At 36.4% G+C, this 19,821-nt stretch overlaps 1 protein-coding gene across 3 annotated transcripts in view; it reads left to right on the plus strand.

Annotated features, from left to right (window-relative positions):
- Positions 1 to 19,821, plus strand: part of SBF2 (SET binding factor 2) — a 459,339-nt gene that overhangs the window by 84,706 nt on the left and 354,812 nt on the right. For all 3 annotated transcript variants that reach the window (XM_067749929.1, XM_067749930.1, XM_067749931.1), the window contains exon 2: positions 619 to 704. In XM_067749929.1, coding sequence (XP_067606030.1) covers positions 619 to 704 — 86 coding nt within the window. The remainder of the gene's footprint in view (positions 1 to 618; positions 705 to 19,821) is intronic.

A 19,821-nucleotide genomic window follows, 5' to 3' on the forward strand; every position in this document is an offset into this window, starting at 1 on the left:
GCTATTAACTTCTAGTGGGTTGAAGCTAAGGATGTTGCTAAACATCCTATAATGCATGGGATAGCTCCCAGCCCCCTGCCTCCAACCCAACAAGGAATTATCTGGCCCAAATTGTCAGTAGTGCTGATGTTGAAAAACCCTGTCTAGACAATGGTCAAGTTCCCAGGCCACTCTAAAAATCTTTATTTAACCCAAAACAGTGCTTATAACCCATAACTGAAGCTTAGTGCTAATGGTACCATTTCATTTGTCACTTAAAATTACTTTGTCTCTATAGAAAAGTTCTTCTTAAATATCAACTTGAGATACTGAGAAGACGGCTTTCCTTACTGGGAACAAAGTGCAGTTGCTCCCATGGTGTGGAGACTCCAATTTTAATGCCTCTGTCTGTTGTTCCTAGCTTTTCATACGTGTTACTCTTTTGAGAGTCTATAGGATAGGGATTGCCTATCATTTCAGTGTTATGTTTAGAAGGTAGTTTTAGACCCTTTAAAACTTGAAAATGTTTAATCAGTATATCAATTTATTCAACAAATATTCATTTAGAAATAAGTATTAATATGAGTATTCAGATTTTTAAGTACCCTATAACCAAATTCACTTTGATTTTATTAATAGGGTCAGGAGCAGGTCTGGGGAAAATAATCCAGAGGTTTCCACAGAAGGACTGGGATGATACACCTTTTCCACAGGGAGTTGAACTGGTAAGTTGGTATTGTTTTATTGTACTTTTATAATGATATTTTTCTTTTCATGTTTCATTTATGGTTATATTTATGTTACAGTTACTTTTAAATAATTTGGTGATTTAACTGTAACACATTATTAGAAATAATCGCCCTAATACAGTAAACTTTGAATATACTGATTCTGGAATGTCTGTTTTGCTGTTCTTTTTCCTGTTTAATCTTCTCTTTAATATTAAAGATGAAATAGATGATTTTTATATACCTGGAAGCTGAAAAATTCCTCTGATTCTTTTAGTCACAATCTTAGTCTAGTAGCTTCAGTGATAGTGTGTCACTAATCAAATATTTATTATATTTTTTTCTGAAAATTTCTAGGTCGTTGTTTTAGTGACAACTAAACAAAAACACAGACAAACAAAACCAAAGGTTGGTTTAATAGTGACCAGTCATGGTTTGAGTTTGGCCTTGAAATCAGAATCTGAATTCTTTCTTTCCAGTTACAGAATCTGTATGTTGCTTTATAATAGTGCAGTTCAACTGCTTTATTTTTGTCAGCCGTTTTAAAGGAATTTAATGGTGGAGCATAATTTGTGATGACCAGGACATTCTGTCTGGTGGTGGATCTATGGTGGTAAAATGAGACTGAGAAGATGATCACTAAAGTATTTTTCAGTATGACTATAAAGTTTAGAGAATGCATATATGTGTGTATGTATGTATGTTTGTGTATTCACTTATATTGTGTGTATGTTTACATACACACACATACACATGAGCAGTGTTCATCAAAGCAGTTCTTGTTGAGCGATCATTTGGTATAATATGACAATGAAGAGGAGACTGCCTGGGTTGAAATCCCACCTGTACGGTATGACTTCTGACAAGTTACTTAACTTCTTGAACAGCCGTCTTCATCTATAAAATGAGGATAATGATAATACTAATCTCATAGGGTTACTGCAAAGGTAAAATGGGAAAAATATAAATAAAATGCTTAAAACAGTGTCTTCCATAAAGTAAGTGCTCAATAAATGAGGTAGCTTGTTAATGTTATTATTGTTACTGTCATTGTTGTTGTTTGTTTGACATATTGCAGCACCTCCCCCAGAGGAAGAATTGTTCATTCTCTTGTTAGCCTGGATCAGAAATATTTATTAGGAATAAAACTGATGTTGAAAATTATGAATTTTCTTGTCCTAGCAAATGAGTGTCCATTTCTGCCTCGCTGAGGATAAAAGGTACATTTCTAAATGCTTAATTTTGATTGTTAAACCCAGTTTTGTAAAGAAGGCTGTGGGTTCTGTAGACACACAGAGAGGGTAAATCTTGAGTTTAGGCATTAAAAATGGGGAAAGAACGTGAGGATCTTTGAGATAATAGAAAATACATAGTGGTCTCTGCCCCCAGTTCCTGGCACAGAGCTTCTGAAGTCCGTCTAATTTCCTAAGTGTTATGAGTGTCTTTGATCCCGGTTCCTGACACAGGGTTCCTGAAACCTTTGTAAGTTCCTGGGTGATACGAATGTCTTTTGTTCTAATGAGGCGACTCTGGGTGGGCTCCTGGATGGCTCCTGGATGGGGGCTGGTCACTGGAAAGACCAAGCCATGATTAGAAGCTTGGAATTTTCAGCCCCACCTGCTATTCTCTTGAAAAGGGAGAAGGGCTGAAAATGGAATTAATGATTGATCATGCCTACGTGACGATGTCACCATAAAAATCCCCAAAGTTGGGATTCGGAGAGCTTCCAGGTTGGTGAAACGTGCACCTACTGGGAGGGTGATGCACCCCAACTGTACAGAGAGAGAAATTCATATGCTTGGGACCCTCCCAGACCTCACTCTGTATCTCTTCATCTGGCTGTTCATCTGTATTCCTTATCATATTCTTTAATAAACTGGATAATGTAAGTAAAATGTTTTCCCGAGCTCTCTGAGCCACTTGAGTAAATTAATTGAATCCAAAGGGCTGGAGGGCACGGGAACCTCCGATTTATAGCCAAGTCGTACAGAAGTTGTACTACTGTACAACCTACATGCAATTGATATCTGAAGTGGGGGTCAGTCTTGTGGGACTGAGCCCTTAACCTTAATCAGTGAGTTAAATTGTAAAATTGTAGGACACCCAGCAGGTGTCTTGGATAATTGCTTGTTTGGGGGAAAAAAACCCCACACTGGGTGACTAGAAGTGTCAGAAGTCAAGTGTTCTGGGTAAGGTAAGAGTTACCACACAGATGGAGGAGAAAAGTAGGTTTTTAAGAGAGCCCTTGTATTCCTTTCTCTTCTCTTCCACATGCCTACAAATAGTAATAATTGGTCTTATGGTGTGGATAACTGGTGTTTGTACTATTAAAGCTTTAAAACTCTGCTTCACTGTCCTTTTTAGTAATGATTGAAAGGGGAAAATTTTGGTACTGGAGACCTTTTAGAACTTTTTGTGAGTTCCTACCTCCCCTCACATCAATGTGTGGATGGATATAAACTACATCAGTTTGAAAATATGAACAGTGAACCACCTTCATAAATTTCAAGAACAGCAGACATTATTGGGTCAGAGAGAGATCATGATTTGACTCTAGCTATTTAGCTATGACTGAGAAGGAATAATTTTTGTGTTTTGAAAGCTAAGGCATAGATACTGTGATGCCTCTGATATTTCTCCAGTAGTGATGGAGAGACACATGTTGATTTTAATAGTTAGTAAATGGATATTTTTTCTTTGTGTGACAGACACTCCCATGTTCAAGTGCTGTCAGTGCCTCTCCAATAACAAGTAGAGCCGTGTGCTGCTGGATTGGTGAAACCGAGGTGTTAAGAGGTAGCATAACTTTTCCTCACCTAAGATTTTCCTAGATGACATCTTGGCTGATTCTTCATGAGGCATTTCAAGATTTTGGGAGCCAGATTAATATTTAAAGAATATTTGAAGTGCTGGATTACATTGGGAATTTTTTCTTTTAATTTTTTCGTAACTGATAGCAATTCTCATCCTCTAATGTCTATTGTGCTTTGTCAGGTACAGAATAAATTTGTTTATCTAACAAAGCCCATTTTTAATTTTTATTTAAAAATTTTTTAAATTTTATTTTATTTTTTTATCTTTTGGCTGCACTGTGTGACACGTGGGATCTTAGCTCCCCGCCCAGGGATGGAACCCGTGCCCCAGCAGTGGAAGCACAGAGTCTTATCCACTGGACCACCAGGGAGGTCCCCAAAGCCCATTTTTAAAACATAATAGAACATTAGCTGTTAAATTTTTGTTGTCTTATTATTTATGGCTTTGTGCTTTACTTTATATGTTAGGGAGGTGCAACTATTCTGCATGTTAACAGCAATAATTGAGTAACTGTGATATACTGTGTAATCTAGAGCAACTCCTGCAACTTCAAGACCAGAGATAGGCCTAATAAAATTTTAGTCTAATTGAAGGTGATTTGGCTCAGAGCCTAGGTGGTTTTTTGATTCCAGGGTGGTAGTGACCCTTTTGTGATGATTTACATGGAAAAAAATCTTACCCTACCAAGGTGGTAGTAGCGGAACAAGTTTTTAGCATGTAACATTAATGTTAATATCTAACAGTTACATACAATTCACAGACTGTGATGAACTCACACATTAGATGATTAGAGGTAGTATATCTAATTTAAAGGTAGGTAAATTGAGGATTAGGAAGTTTTAAATGGTTTCACTAAGGTCTAGCAGCTCAGATGCAGCAGAGCTAGCATTCAAACCCAGGTTTTTTGACTCTTGGTCTCAGCCAAGATCTGAGAGTATTCTGAGAGTATTCTCAGAGTGACACTTTAAGCTTTGGTTAGCATTTGGACTTGAATGTAAATGCAAGATCTGAAAACAGGATTCTATAATTTGGAAGAACTGAGGTTCAGAAATGTTTAAAAGCATGCTGTGTTAAAAGAATGCTGTGTTGCCTCTTCAATAAGTGCTGCTGGGAAAACCGGACAGCTACATGGAAAAAATGAAGTAAGAACACTCCCTAACACCATACACAAAAATAAACTCAAAATGGATCAAAGACCTAAATGTAAGACCAGACACTATAAAACTCTTAGAGGAAAACATAGGCAGAACACTCTATGACATATATCACAGCAAGATCCTTTTTGACCCACCTCCTAGAGAAATGGAAATAAAAACATAAATAAACAAATGGGACCTAATGAAACTTAAAAGCTTTTGCACAGCAAAGGAAACCATAAACAAGACCAAAAGACATCCTCAGAATGGGAGAAAATATTTGCAAATGAAGCAACTGACAAAGGATAAATCTCCAAAATTTACAAGCAGCTCATGCAGCTCAATATCAAAAAACAAACAACCCAGTCCAAAAATGAGCAGCACACCTAAATAGACATTTCTCCAAAGAAGATATACAGATTGCCAACAAACACATGAAAGAATGCTCAACATCACTTATCATTAGAGAAATGCAAATCAAAACTACAATGAGGTATCACCTCATACCAGTCAGAATGGCCATCATCAAAAAATCTACAAACAATAGATGCTGGAGAGGGTGTGGAGAAAAGAGAACCCTCTTGCACTGTTGGTGGGAATGTAAATTGATGTAGCCACTATGGAGAACAGTATGGAGGTTCCTTAAAAGACTACAAATAGAACTACCATTCAACCCAGCAATCCCACTACTGGGCATATACCCTGAGAAAACCATAATTCAAAAGAGTCTTGTATCACAATGTTCACTGCAGCTCTATTTACAATAGCCAGGACATGGAAGCAACCTAAGTGTCCATCGACAGATGAATGGATAAAGAAGATGTGGCACATATATACAATGGACTATTACTCAGCCATAAAAAGAAATGAAATTGGGTTATTTGTAGTGAGGTGGATGGACCTAGAGTCTGTCCTACAGAGTGAAGTAAGTCAGAAAGAGAAAAGCAAATACCGTATGCTAACACATATATATGGAATCTAGAAAAAAAAAATTGGTTCTGAGGAACTTAGGGGCAGGACAGGATTCAAGACGCAGACGTAGAGAATGGACTTGAGGACACAGGGAGGAGGAAGGGTAAGCTGGGACAAAGTGAGAGTGTGGCATGGACATATCATACACTACCAAATGTAAAATAGCTAGTGGGAAGCAGCCACATAGCACAGGGAGATGAGCTCGGTGCTTTGTGACCACCTAGAGGGGTGGGATAGGGAGGGTGGGAGGGAGATGCAAGAGGCACTGGATTTGGGGATATATGTATATGTATAGCTGATTCACTTTGTTATAAAGCAGAAACTAACACACCATTGTAAAGCAATTATACTCCAATAAAGATGTTAAAAAAAAAAAAGAATGCTGTGTTATTAGAAACCAACTTCACTTATTTTTTTCGGAGGATAAACCTGGGTTCAGAGCATAGTATTAGACTTGAAATTATTTTCTGTTGCCATCTTTCCTGCCCACACAACAAGTATTTCATGTATTTAAATTCTAAATGAAAGGTATTGTAAACAGTGCTGCAATGAACATTGGGGTGCACGTATCCTTTCGAACCATGTTTTTCTCTGGATATATGCCCAAAAGCCAAGACATAGAAGCAACAGATGAATGGATAAAGAGAATGTGTACATATATACCATGGAATATTACTCAGCCATTAAAAAGAATGAAATAATGCCATTTGCAGCAACATGGATGGACCTGGAGATTATCATACTAAGTGAAGTATTGGTAAGTCAGACAAAGACAAATATCATATGATATCACTTATATGGGGAACCTAACAAATAATTAAAAAAAAATGATACAAATGAACTTATATGAACAAAACAGAAACAGACTGACAGATTTAGAGAATGCACTTACGGTTACCTGAGGGGAGGGATAGATAGGGAGTTTGGGATTGAGATGTACACGCTGCTATATTTAAAGTAAAATTCCTTTCCATGAAAAAAAAATAAATGAAAGGTAATTCTGTTCAGAATGAAGACTAAACTTTATGACTTGTGGGAAAGGATTTAAGGCATTCATTTGCTAATAAGTCAAATCCCAAATTTAATTTAGAGGATGCTGAATTTAGTCTTGCTGCTTTTGTGTAAAGAAATCGCCTTCTCTTTCTTTTCTTCTATTGAGAAATGCTGAACTTTAATTTGGATGGTTTTTAAAAATAAAAATATGAAAATAAGCTAAACCAAACATAATGACTGCTTTTCCAATTCTGGGATATTTTTATCTTTTTCTTGTGCCTTTTAGGCATACGTGGAAACCACAGACAGTCATATAAATAAAGTTTCAGTTAATTTTAGAGACAATATTTCAAAGAAAATGTAAGAATTGTTTTGCAGAGGCATTCTATGGCTAACAATCTATTTCTGATTATGGGAAGAAATATTTTTATTGGCTTGGTTTTGGGCATCAACAAAATAGTATTGTTTAGGCACTAGCTCTTTTTAAAGATGCCCTGTCTCAGAAGTGAATTTTTTTATATCATAATTCAGAAAACATGCCACCATCTTCACTAGGGAATGCCTGCACTGACGCATTTGTAAATCTTTCTGATTTTTTTAGAAGTCTAAAGTACTGTGATAAAAAATGTTGTGGCTTGAGTAAAAGAGGATTAACCGTGTCATTAGAATTTATAAATTTGAGGTTCTTAAGATATTAGCTCATTTATTTAAGTTATAGACTAATGATTTGACTACCTTCAGTATGAATCCAGTTTTCTGTAATTATAAGTATAGATTGGGGAGAAGAGGTAAAAAAATCTTGTATTCAGCATTCTGCAGTTGTAACATAGGAGAAGTAGCCTTAGTATGGGATGCTATTTGAGGGCAGAGAAGTAAGTATAAGTATCATGTAATATTTTAATTCTTTTAGTTGTTTAGAATGCATTGAATACCACAGATGGGCTAGCAGTGGTCCATCTGACCTAGATATAAATACTGTTTGGTCAGGAAACCGAGTGTAGAAAGGACGGAAGAGAATTTTCTCCCCTCTTTGTAGAGGAATATGCGTGAAAGGAGAATGAGAAAGGTAGTGAACATACTGGATGACAGAATCAGGGCTCACAAAGATTTTAAAAGGCTGGAGTTACGGGCCCTTTATATAAGAGGATTAAATATAATAGGTGAAAATGTAGGTCCTGCATGTGAGTATAAAAAACTAGCTGTATAAGTAATATTTAAAATAAAGATAGGCCGGATACTTTCCCAGCCAGAGAGATTTGAGATAAGAAGACAGCTAAAAATAAAAAATATATAATTATAAACGAGACCTATGAAAGATACTGTAGGTAGCATCTAAAGCCTCTGTGCTGAGGTAGGGTGCTTGGTGATGAATTTAGTTTTAAAGCTGGTGTAAAGGATGTGTGGAAGAACTCTTGATTTTGCATAGAGTTGAGGCTGAAAACAAGAACATTGCTATGAAGTATGAAGACATGGCTTTTTTTAATTTATTTTTTTATTGAAGTATAGTTGATGTACAGTGTTGTGTTAATTTCTGCTATACAGCAAAGTGACTCAGTATTCTATGAGTAGTCTATGAGAATACTCAATGTATTCTATTCCATTACGGTTTATCCCAGGATATTGAATATAGTTCCCTGTGCTATACAGTAGGACCTTGTTGTTTATCCATTCTATATGTAATAGTTTGCATCTACTAACTCCATACTCCCAGTCCATCACTCCCATGCCACCCCCCACATGGCAACCACAGTCTGTTCTCTGTGTCTGTTTCTGTTTCATAGGTTCATTTGTGCCATATTTTAGATTACACATGTAAGTGATATCATATGGTATTTCTCTTTCTCTTTTTGACTTCACTTAGTATGACAATCTCCAGTTGCATCCATGTTGCTGCAAATCGTATTATTTTGTTCTTTTTTATGACTGAGTAGTATTCCATTGTATATATGTACCACATCTTCTTTATCTGTTCCTCTGTCAATGGATATTTAGATTGTTTCATGAAGACATGGCTTTTGAAACATACTAAGGACTACAAAAAGGACGTTTAAAGTTATGTTCACAACAAAGCAAGTGGATACAAATGGGGTTTAAGCTGGAAAGTGGTGGTTTGAGCTCACATTTTTGTTTCCTACTCCCAAAGACACAGTTGTCTCTTTGAAGTAATAAAACTGCATAGCAGGTAGGAACTCCATCCTGTAGATGGAGTCTAGAGGATGCATCTGAGATAGTGGATTCTCTCAACATCTCTGAGGTAGAAGCTAGTCAGTCTTGGTGTTACTCTTCTCACATTCCTTGATGCTTACTAAGGTGGTTTGTTATACTCTACTAGACTTTCAGTAGCTTACAATTCTGCTTATTTTACTAATGTATTGATAGCCTCAGTTATGCTAGAGAATCACCTACCCAGTCTCCATGGTCTGCTCTCAGAACCACCTCAGGAGAGGTTTTCTTGCCATGTTGGGGTCCTGCTATCCCTAATGCTTTGACGCCATAGTGAACTTCCTGAAGAAGACGTAGAACTACAGTACACAAGCCTGACCTACTACAAATTCATGTTGTTTGCAAACAGCCTGGCCCCGTTACCACACAGAATACTGCTACTGATCTCTCATGTAATTGTCTGTCATATCACCACTATGGTTGTTCTATACTTTTTAATGTCCAGTTCCTTGTTCTATTCTTCATTTTCCATTGATCCCAAGTATTAACTTTAAAAAGTCTTTTCTTGAGTTTATTTCTTAGCTATTATCCTATTTCTTCTTCATTATAAAATGTTTCAAATGATTATTCTTCATTTGCTGTCTCTATTTCTATAAGAGACTGGTGTGGTACTCTGGAAGCAATATGGGATCTGAAACTTTAAAATCTTAAGCAAAGTTAATTTATCTTTCTGATAATACTGCTTTTCCTACAGGACTGTTATCAGGTGATTGTCTATTAATATTTTAATAAACTATAATGTTATGATTTCTTGCTGTCCACTCGCATCTCTTACATCCATCTCACCCACATTTCAGAGGTTTATTCTGAAGTACACTTTATGTCCTCTCCATTCTGAAATCACAAAGTTGAAGTTTAGTAATATTTTCTGAATTCATTAAGTTAATAAATACTAGATGTTATAATAGGTGAACCTTGAAGCCTTAGTGGCTAGAATGAAACAAGCTTTTTTCTTCTTACTTGCATAATCACTTACTTGATTAGTGACAGTGTTGTAGACAGGAGTGTGGTTTGCTGTCTTCAAAGTGTGGTTCTCAGGGTCATCTTGGGCATCAGCATTCAGTTGGCAGAGTAGTAAAAGAAAGCATGGAGGTGGGTTTTATGGGGTAGGCCTGGGAGGCTGTATACATCACTTCTATCCTGTTCCATTCATCAGAAATCAGTCATTTAACCACAGTTAACTGTAATGGGAGTTTGGCAAATAAAGCCTAGATGGGTGCCTAGGAGAAAAGTGAAACAGATTTAGTGAACAACTACCTTTCTTCTGCCACAGTGTTCTTGCTGAAATTCAGAGGCCTTTTCCCTTATCTTAATTCTCCTTGACCACTTTATTTTTTGACATCATTAATTCAGTCTTTGTGGTAAAATAAAAAATGAACACTGTATTTAGTTTTTGTCTCAGTTCCTGGCACAAAGTTCCTGAAATCTTTGGAGTTTACTGTCTTTTGTATGCTAATGAGATGGCTTATGAATTTAGGGAACGCTAGGTAGCTTCAGGAAGGGGGCTGATGTGCCACAGGAACCAACCATGCGGTTAGAGGTTTGGAAATTTCAGCCCTACTTGGGAGGGGAGAGGGGCTGGAGATTGAGTTCAATCACCAATGGCCAACGAGCTAATCAATCATGCTTACCTAATGAAGCTTCCATAAAAACCCCTAGATGAAGGGATATAGAGATCTTCCAAGTTGGTGAACACATCTATGTGCTGGGAAGGTAGTGTGATTGGAGAAGGTGTGGAGGCTCTGTCACCCCCTCCCTCCATACCTTGACTTATCTATCTCTTCTATTTGGCTCTTTTTGAGTTATATACTTTACAGTAAACTGGTAAGTGTAGGTAAAGTGTTTTCCTGAGTTCAGTGAGCTGTCCTAGTGAATTATTGAACCTGAGGGGGACAGTCATGTGAGCCCCTGAATTTGTAGTCTGCAGGCAGAAGTGTGGATAACTTGGTCATCCCTTTTGCAGCTGGCATCTGGAGTGAGGGCAGTCTTGTGGGGCAGAGCCCTGACCCCTTGATTGTGGGGTCTGCACTGACTCTGGGAAGTTAGTGTCATAAATGAATTGAATTGTTGGATACCCAGTTGGTACTGGGAAAAAACACATACTTGGTGTCAGAGAAAATACAACAGTCTTCATCATGCTAATTTTCTCTTAATGTCAGTTAATTCTCTTCCATTTTTCCCTGTTTTTGTTTTATTTTGTTTTTGTGGCCCCCTTACTACAGACTTTCTGTAAGATTCAGTTTTCATTTTTTGGGTATTTTGTTTTCTCTGGGAAGTGATGGTATCACTATTCTGTCAGTCTTTTGTACTTGAATCCTAGTCATGCCTGTGTGTTTTCTGCAATTCCTGTAATCTAAGTGTATAGCCTACATGTCTCAGACAGAGCTAAGCCATATTTTGGTATCTCTTTCTAATACCGGACTTCTAATGTGGGGTGAGCTCTGGTAACAAATAGCCTTGGAAGGTTAATCAAAGTTAGTTCTTGCCTAATTTCACTTGTAGCAATTTGTCCTATAGCAGAACTGACACTTGGATAAATAATATATATTATTCAAACCAGAATGCTTTTGAGAGTGAAAGGTAGTGAATCGGAAAACATGCGTCCTGAACAAATTGATTTTTATGGTTACTTATACATATGCATGTGTAAAGTTATTCAAGGCAAAAAATAGGAAACTACCTAAATGTCTATCAGTAGGTGACTGATTGAATTAGTAGTGCCACAGTCATTCATCAGAATATAATGCAACTGTTAAAAAGTATGAGATAGAAGATGGCCAACAAGCAGATGAAAAGATGCTAATGTCACTAACCATTAGGGAAACGCAAATCAAAACAGCAGTGAGATACCACTTCACACCTATTACGATGACTAATATAAAAAAACACAAAGTGCTGGCAAAGATGTGGAGAAATTACAGTCCTTGTGTACTGTTGGTGGGAATGTAAAATGGTACAGCTACCATGGAAAATGATAGGGCGGTTCCTCAAAAAATTGAGAATGGAATTACTGTATGGTCCAGCAATTTCACTTCTGGGTATATACCCCAAAGAACTGAAAGCAGGGACTCAAATAGATTTTTTGTTCACACGTTCATAGTGGCATTATTCACCACAGCCAAAAGCAATCCAGGTATCCACTGACAGATAAATGGATAAACAAAATGTGGTATATACATACAATGAAATATTATTCAGCCTTAAAAATGAAGGAGATTCTGACATGTGCTACAACATGGATGAACCTTGAGGACATTATGCTAAGTCTATGGGTATAGATTTTCAGTTTTGCAAGATGAAAAGTGTTCTGGAGAGTGATTGCAGGACAATATGAATGTACTTGACACTACTGAACTGCACATTTAAAAATGGTTAAGATGATAAATTTTATGTTATGTATATTTTACTACTATTAAAAACTTTTTAGAAAAATATGACCTAGAGCTTTGTTCAGTGACGTGAATCAGTCTCTAAGACACATTGTATAGCAAGTAGCCAAAGAATTTGGAGAAGAACAAAGTTGGAGGACTTGTACTACCTGGTTTCAAGGCATACTGTAGAGCTCAGTATTCAAATGTGGTATTGGCTTAAGGATTGTCTTTTGTAGATCCTTGCTACAGTCTAGAAGCAAACACACACATTATGGTAAATATATATTCAATAAAGTTGCCAAGGTGATTCAGTTGTGAAAAAGATAGGGTTTTCAACAAATGGTGCTGAAACAACTGAATGTCCATTTGGAAAAAAAAAAAGCCTTGACCCTGCCTCACAACCTACAGAAAAATTAATTTGAAGTAGATCATAGACTAAATGTAAAAGCTAAAAGTATAAAGGTTTTTAAAGGAAAACTTAGGAGAACATCTTTGCAACCTTTAGTTAAGCAGAGACTTTAAATAGAACACCAAAAGCATGAACGAATAAAGTTTACCTGGAATGCTTGAAAACTCTTGAAAAATAGTGTATCATCATGCAGAAAAGGTGGACAGTCGGATAATAAGAAGTCCCATTTTGTTTCATAGATTTCACTTGGATCTACAGAATCTCTGAATCCTACTTGGACCTTCTGTTTCTTGCTATTTACCTTTAGTGAGGAGGAGGAGACTGGAAGAAATGAGGGGACATAGGGTATTCTAGCAGCAATTCACCTAGGGTGTCAGAGCAAAGTTTTCTCAGGTGTTATCTATTCTGCCGAGCCAGATTTTCTTTGTCAAGCCAGAAATTTGGATATATTCAAATTTGTGGGGCGACTTTTATAAATAGAACTTCTTTATCAAAATTTTAATTGCTATAGATGGTAGCCAACTTTAGATGTAAAAACATTACTATATGTGAAAGACTTTGTGATATGGAGGAAAGAATATTGAACTCTGGGATTTTATTTATCTGTCTGTATCAGTATATATACCTATATATAGATATATAATTTGATTAAGAAAGGCAACAGCTATTTAGAGAACATCAACTCTCTAGGTCATATAATCTATTTTCAATGGTATATAAGGAATGATATTTTGATACTATCCATCCCCCTACACCCCAGTTCTTGTTCTAATCAAGTTCTTTGGTGATCCAGACATACTATTTACTGCATGAAATATGTTCAGATCTTTTTTCTTGAGTTTGTATTGTGCTTTGAGTATTCATGTGGAACTTTCCCTGCTATGGATATGGTCACTTTTCTTATAACTTAACAAATGTGTCAGTTTTAAAAAATGAAGTATTTGGTGGCCTCTAGTGGTACTTATGTGTCTATAAAAAGTCACTAATATCACCAATGTACAAAATTTTAGGTGGAGAGTTACTAAGTTGACAAAACTTACTGAAGAAAAGTTTTTTAATCTTTGAGAACTAAAAGTTTATTAATCAGTTATAAATCTATCAGTGATGTGGCTGTATCTGTTATAGTAAATTTTATCTTTCCTTACTTTGAAGACATGCCTTGAAATTTTATATATATATATATATATGTGTGTGTTTGTATATATGTGTGTGTGTGTAATATATATGTCATTTTTTAAAATAAATTTATTTATATATTTTTTATTTTTGGCTGCCTTGGGTCTTCGTTGCTGTGCACGAGCTTTCTCTAGTTGCGGTGAGCAGGGACTCCTCTTCATTGCGGTATGTGGGCTTCTCATTGCGGTGGCTTCTCTTGTTGCGGAGCATGAGCTCTAGGCACGCGGGCTTCAGTAGTTGTGGCATGTGGGCTCAGTAGTTGTGGCTTGCAGGTTCTAGAGCACAGGCTCAGTAGTTGTGGCGCACAGGCTTAGTTGCTCTGCGGCATGTGGGATCTTCCCGGACCAGGGCTGGAACCCATGTCCCCTGCATTGGCAGGCGGATTCGTTTTGTACTTATGTCAGCAGTAGTTTACTATTGCATTTTACTGAAATGTGTCTATAAAGGGGATGGTAGAATGATTTCTGACATCTCCTTAAATATAATAAAAGCTAAAAATAGGGCCAGTATTTCATAAGTTAATCATAAAGATAATCAATCCTTAGTAAAGTTTCTTTCTTTCTTTCTTTTTTTTTTGTGGTACGCGGGCCTCTCACTGCTGTGGCCTCTCCCGTTGCAGAGCACAGGCTCCGGACGCTCAGGCTCAGCGGCCATGGCTCACGGGTCCAGCCGCTCCGCGGCATGTGGGATTTTCCCGGACCGGGGCACGAACCCGTGTTCCCTGCATCGGCAGGCGGACTCTCAACCACTGCACCACCAGGGAAGCCCTAAAGTTTATTTCTTTAAACAGCTAATTCTAGCTAGCTTAAAGATACTTTAAGTTAGGCTAAGAATTATCCAGAATCTGAAATATATGTGGAAATTTAGATCATTTCTTAAGTTGGGAAAATTTGTATAAATTCAAGCTTTGGAAAGCTAAAGAGAAAAGTGACAATTTTAGGTAAGTTGAATTTACTTTAAGTGCTAAAATTCATCTCCATTTGTGTTAAAAATTAGATATTGAAATCCAGGTCATATAGCTACTTACTATTGGCTGAGATGATAACAAAAACTCCTGGTCTTTTGACTCTCTGCTAAAGCTTTTCTAAAACTAAACTAAAATACTCTATTCTTGTGTTAGATGAGGTAAGCTGATTTTTTAAAAGTTTTTTTCTTTTTCTGTTTCTTTTAAAAAAAAATTAACAAGATAAGTCTTATTCTAATTAGGAAGGTTTAACTGGCATTGGAAAGACATGAATAGAAAAGTGTTAACTTTAAAACAATAAAATCAAAAGGGTCTAATGATACAAATCTTTGGTAATTAAGGAGCTAGCAGCTTTTATTTCTTCCAAAGATAGACTGTATTTACAAGAAACACACCATAGTATGAGTGAACTCAGAATAGCTTTGATTACCACAGCCTTAGTGTTCTAATGAAATAGATTCTACTATTGGGTTCATAACTGACTGGAAGATCTCGTTAAGCCTAGTAAGATCTTCAGTATATTTCTCCAATTCAGTACTATGTACTTATTTTGGAAATAGGAATAAACTGCTATAAAACTTAAATGAGAAGTGCTGTCAATTTATGAATTAATTGTGGTTTCCATTGTTTGTGGCTTCCATTGTTTGAGGTTTACTGGTCTCTTTCCCCAGGCAGTGACTGCTTTTCCTGAGACTTCTGAGCACTGATAAACAAGATGAGGTAGAATCTTGGATTCTGGTTAAATGTTTTTCTTTCTGGCAGGTCAGAGAGGTGGAAGGAGAGACATTTTCTGAGTTGAAAAGAGCCACAGGAAGGCTCCCTGCTCATAAGTAATATCGATATTTTCTATTTATTCCATCAGCTAGAAATTCTTTTAAACTGAATGTGCCTTCTTTAAAATTTCTGGAATATGCATTTCAATTTCACATGAATATTTACTTATATTAATATTGTTCTATCTAGGTAATGCCTGTAATCTTATTTCACAGAACAGCCTGTTGTTGCCTCTTGGTGATGGTGACAACTTTAAGTAGTAGAATGATGTGATGCTGCTGTTACTAAAAGTGAAGAATTGTTTCCTAAACATGAAAAAGGGGTAGGGGTGGAGTCCAGAAACTAATAACTTAGATATAGATCTCTAGTGATTTTTATTTTTATTTTATTAAATTAAAAAAATTTTTAAAATTGAGGTATAGTTGACTTACAATATTATGTCAGTTTCAGGTATACAGCATAGTGATTCACAATTTTTAAAGGTTTTACTTCATTTATAGTTATTATAAAATATTTGCCCTATTCCCTGTGCTGAACAATATATATTTGTAGCTTATTTATTTTATACACTGTAGTTTGTACCTCTTAATCCCTTACCCTTATCTTGCCCCTCTTTCTCTCCCCACTGGTAACCGCTGGTTTGTTCTTTTTTTGTGAGTTTGTTTCTTTTTTGTTATATTCACTGGTTTGTCTTATTTTTTAGATTCCACATATAAGTGATAACTTATAGTATTTGTCTTTCTCTGTCTGATATATTTCACTTAAGCGTAATACCTCCAAGTCCATCCATGTTGTTGCAAATGGTAAAATTTCATTCTTTTCAATGGCTAAGTTGTATTCCACACCACATCTTCTTTATCCATTCATCTGTTGATGGACAGTTTGGTTGCTTCTTTATCTTAGCAGTTGTAAATAGTGCTGCTATGGACATTGGGTGCAATCTTTTTGAATTAGTGTTTTTGTTTTCTTTGGATATATACCCAGGAGTGGAATTGCTGGATCATATCTGGTGATTTTTAAAATAAAGATTATTAAAGTGCTAGCTTGTGAGTACTTACGAAAAACTTTTTTTTTTTTGTAGTTTGCTCATCTGTCCAGAATTTTGCTTTAAAATTTATAGCCATTTTGAAAATTTGGCTATGATTTAATGCCAGTTCATTCATTTAACAGATATTTATTGAACACTTACTATGTGTCAGTCACTGAGATGGGTGTTGATGATATGGCAGTGAAGCAGATAAAATCCCTGTCTTCTTAGAACTTAAATTTATAGTAGAGAATGGACTGACACTAACTATAATGAATAAGTAAATTATATGGTACTTGAGAAGTGATAAGTACTATTAAAAAATAAGAAAGTATTGGCAGGAATAGTGTAGCCCATTAGTTTATAAGTAATCAAGGCAGCCAGTTACCTGTTGCTGCTTGCCAGATAGCCTAAGGAAAGCAAATGAGCTAGGTTAACTAGCTTTTAGAGTTCTGCATAGTTTTGATTTTACAAAGCAAATTGTAACATACTTTAATCTCACCAAATTATTATAGAAAATATCTTTAATATGAAGTAGTGATGGATGTTAGTTTCTTGGATTAAAGTAGCCAAAAATTATTCAGACAGGTGAGTTGTACACAACCGTGATTATAACTTCCTGTAATCAGATAGGTTACACATTTAGTGTGCAATCTATTTGTATATGATACACTATTTTTTAAAATATTTGTATTCCATTCAAGACAAAGAAAAGAGTAGAGAGATTTATCACACATTTGCAGTTTATCATTAAAGCGAGTTAGGCACAAGTAAAAAAAAATCTTACGTATTTCTAAATTCTGTAACTGAGCAGTTGCTTAACTGTTACAGGACTTTCCAATTTGAGGCTTCTAAGGAAAAAATTATTCTATGTACTTTTTAAAAAATATATTTGTTTTTAAAATATATATGTTTTTAAGTAATATATTTACATTTGTTTTTTTGGGTTTTTTTTTGGCTGCGTTGGGTCTTCGTTGCTGCGCGTGCGCTTTTCTCTCTAGTTGTGGCGAGCGGGGACTACTCTTCATTGTGGCGTGGGCTTCTCATTGTGGTGGCTTCTCTTGTTGCGGAGCACAGGCTCCAGGGCGCGTGGGCTTCAGCAGTTGCAGTGCACACGCTCAGCAGTTGTGACGCAGGGGCTCTAAAGCGCAGGCTCAGTAGTTGTGGTGCACGGGTTCAGTTGCTCCGCGGCATGTGGGATCTTCCCAGACCAGGGCTCGAACCCGTGTCGCCTGCCTTGGCAGGAGGATTCTTAACCACTGCACCACCAGGGAAGTCCCTCTATGTACTTTTGATACTAGGGGATTTTCCCCCTTAGTTGTTTGTTAGTGTACATAACACAGCATTTAAAGATTTATTCTTTTAATACAATCCATGGACTTGATAATTTTTTTAGATTAATCTAATTGTCTAGTTTCAAAATATAGAAATATATAAATAAGGTTAATTTGTCCTTTAGGATCTGTAATGTTTAGTGATTCTCTTTTACTCATTTTTCTTTCTTTTTTCCTGCTTGACAAAGATTTGTATAGAATGACTGATGGGTTATCATGCAGCCTCTAGTAACTGGTAGACATCTCTCTAAAGGTTCTTCCTATAATGAAGTGTGACCCTCATTTAAAATCTTCACTGGGGTAATGATAAAAATGTCATGTGATCTTAGGGTTTGGAAAGGACCTTAAAGGTTTCCTGGTCAAATTCCAACCTCCTTTTTGATGGTTAAATTAGTTTGTATACAATAGTCTTTTCCAAATGGTCATGTAGCTTCCAGTGATTCATCCTTAAGTATGTTCTTAGTGCCTGTTAGGTGCTGGACAATGTGTTGGGTGCTGGGGATACAACAGTAAATAAGACAGATGTGGCCCATGCCCTCAGATTCAGTCTAATAGCATTTTTTTAGTGACGATAAACTTGTTCTTGTATATATATTCACCTTCATAGTTTTATACACATCATCTTCAAGGGTCTTGTTCTGCTTCACAAATTTATAAGCACATTAGCCTGACCTATTCAGGTTAATATTCCAGTTGTTGTTCCTGTACTTGGAAATACTATGTTTTTCTCCTTCGAAATCCTGTTTCTAAATTTGTATTAAAATATATACATACTCATGTTCTTTTTTTCAAAAGTTGGTGGTTCTAAAATGTTTAGATGTGTTGGTAAATTACAAATATAAGACTCTTAACCTAATAAATTGGACTTTCTAGACCATATGCAGGGCAGAATGTTAAATCTTACCTATCCTATTTAATTATTTTATACTAAGTGAGATTTCAGACACTTACATGATCTAGTTGAAAGTGATTAAATGGGTAGCTGGTCCATGTAACGCTGGATGTTACACTATGTACATGTACATTTAGGATCTTAATTCAGTTGCCTTCTGCTTTTCAAAAAGAAATTTAAATTAGGACAAATCTTTGGACATTATTTTTGGCTAGCTTTGTAACAGATCATATTAGAGACTGGAGACTAGTGCCAGCTATTGCTAGTAGAGTCATGAGCTCTTGCTACTGCTCTGGCAGTCATTTTTAGAGGTGTTAGTTGCAGTGCTGCAAGGGTATGAAAACATTACAAGAACATCGTATAATGAGAAGTTAATATACTCCATATCACACCATATTAATATCTGTGGCAAGTTTCAAATACCAATATTGGTGTATTTTATAATCTCAAATCACCTTAGCCCTCTGGTTCAGGTAGCTACTCCTATATGTGGAGGTAAGAGCTCACTAATTGAATAAAGTCACTCAGTGGTCAGTTGCCAAGCAGCTAGATGAGGCTTTTCTTCCAGATTTAAAACAGGAATAAAATAGGAGGGTCCAAGGTGTAGGTCAGAATTAGCTACTATTTCTTTCTGTCTCTCAAGAGAAAGAGGAGAAGATAGCACTCCCCACATCCTAGCACAAAGGTAGCTGGGAAGTGAGGAACCCATATGAAGGACCTTCAAAGGTGTTCTCGGGCTTTGGATGGCTCTCTGGCTTGGAATAGATTAGAATTTATGAAGGCTGAGAGCAAATAAGCTGCGGTAGGTTAGTGTGGAACTTGCCAAGCGATGCTCTGTGCCACTTGGCTGGGCCATCAGTGTGTTGAGGTATTGAGACCACTGATGTGAGCAGTCTTGATTTACCATGTGTGCTGTGTAAATAACATCTGTGTTGCAGGAAGTGAAAAAGTTTGGAGAGTACTGTGATTTATCCTATGCTGTGGACTGCTTTTAAGCTTGTTGACCTCTATTTTTATTTGTTTCTCTCT

The sequence above is a fragment of the Pseudorca crassidens genome, chromosome 9, assembly GCF_039906515.1.
Source record: "Pseudorca crassidens isolate mPseCra1 chromosome 9, mPseCra1.hap1, whole genome shotgun sequence".
Lineage (NCBI taxonomy): Eukaryota > Metazoa > Chordata > Mammalia > Artiodactyla > Delphinidae > Pseudorca > Pseudorca crassidens.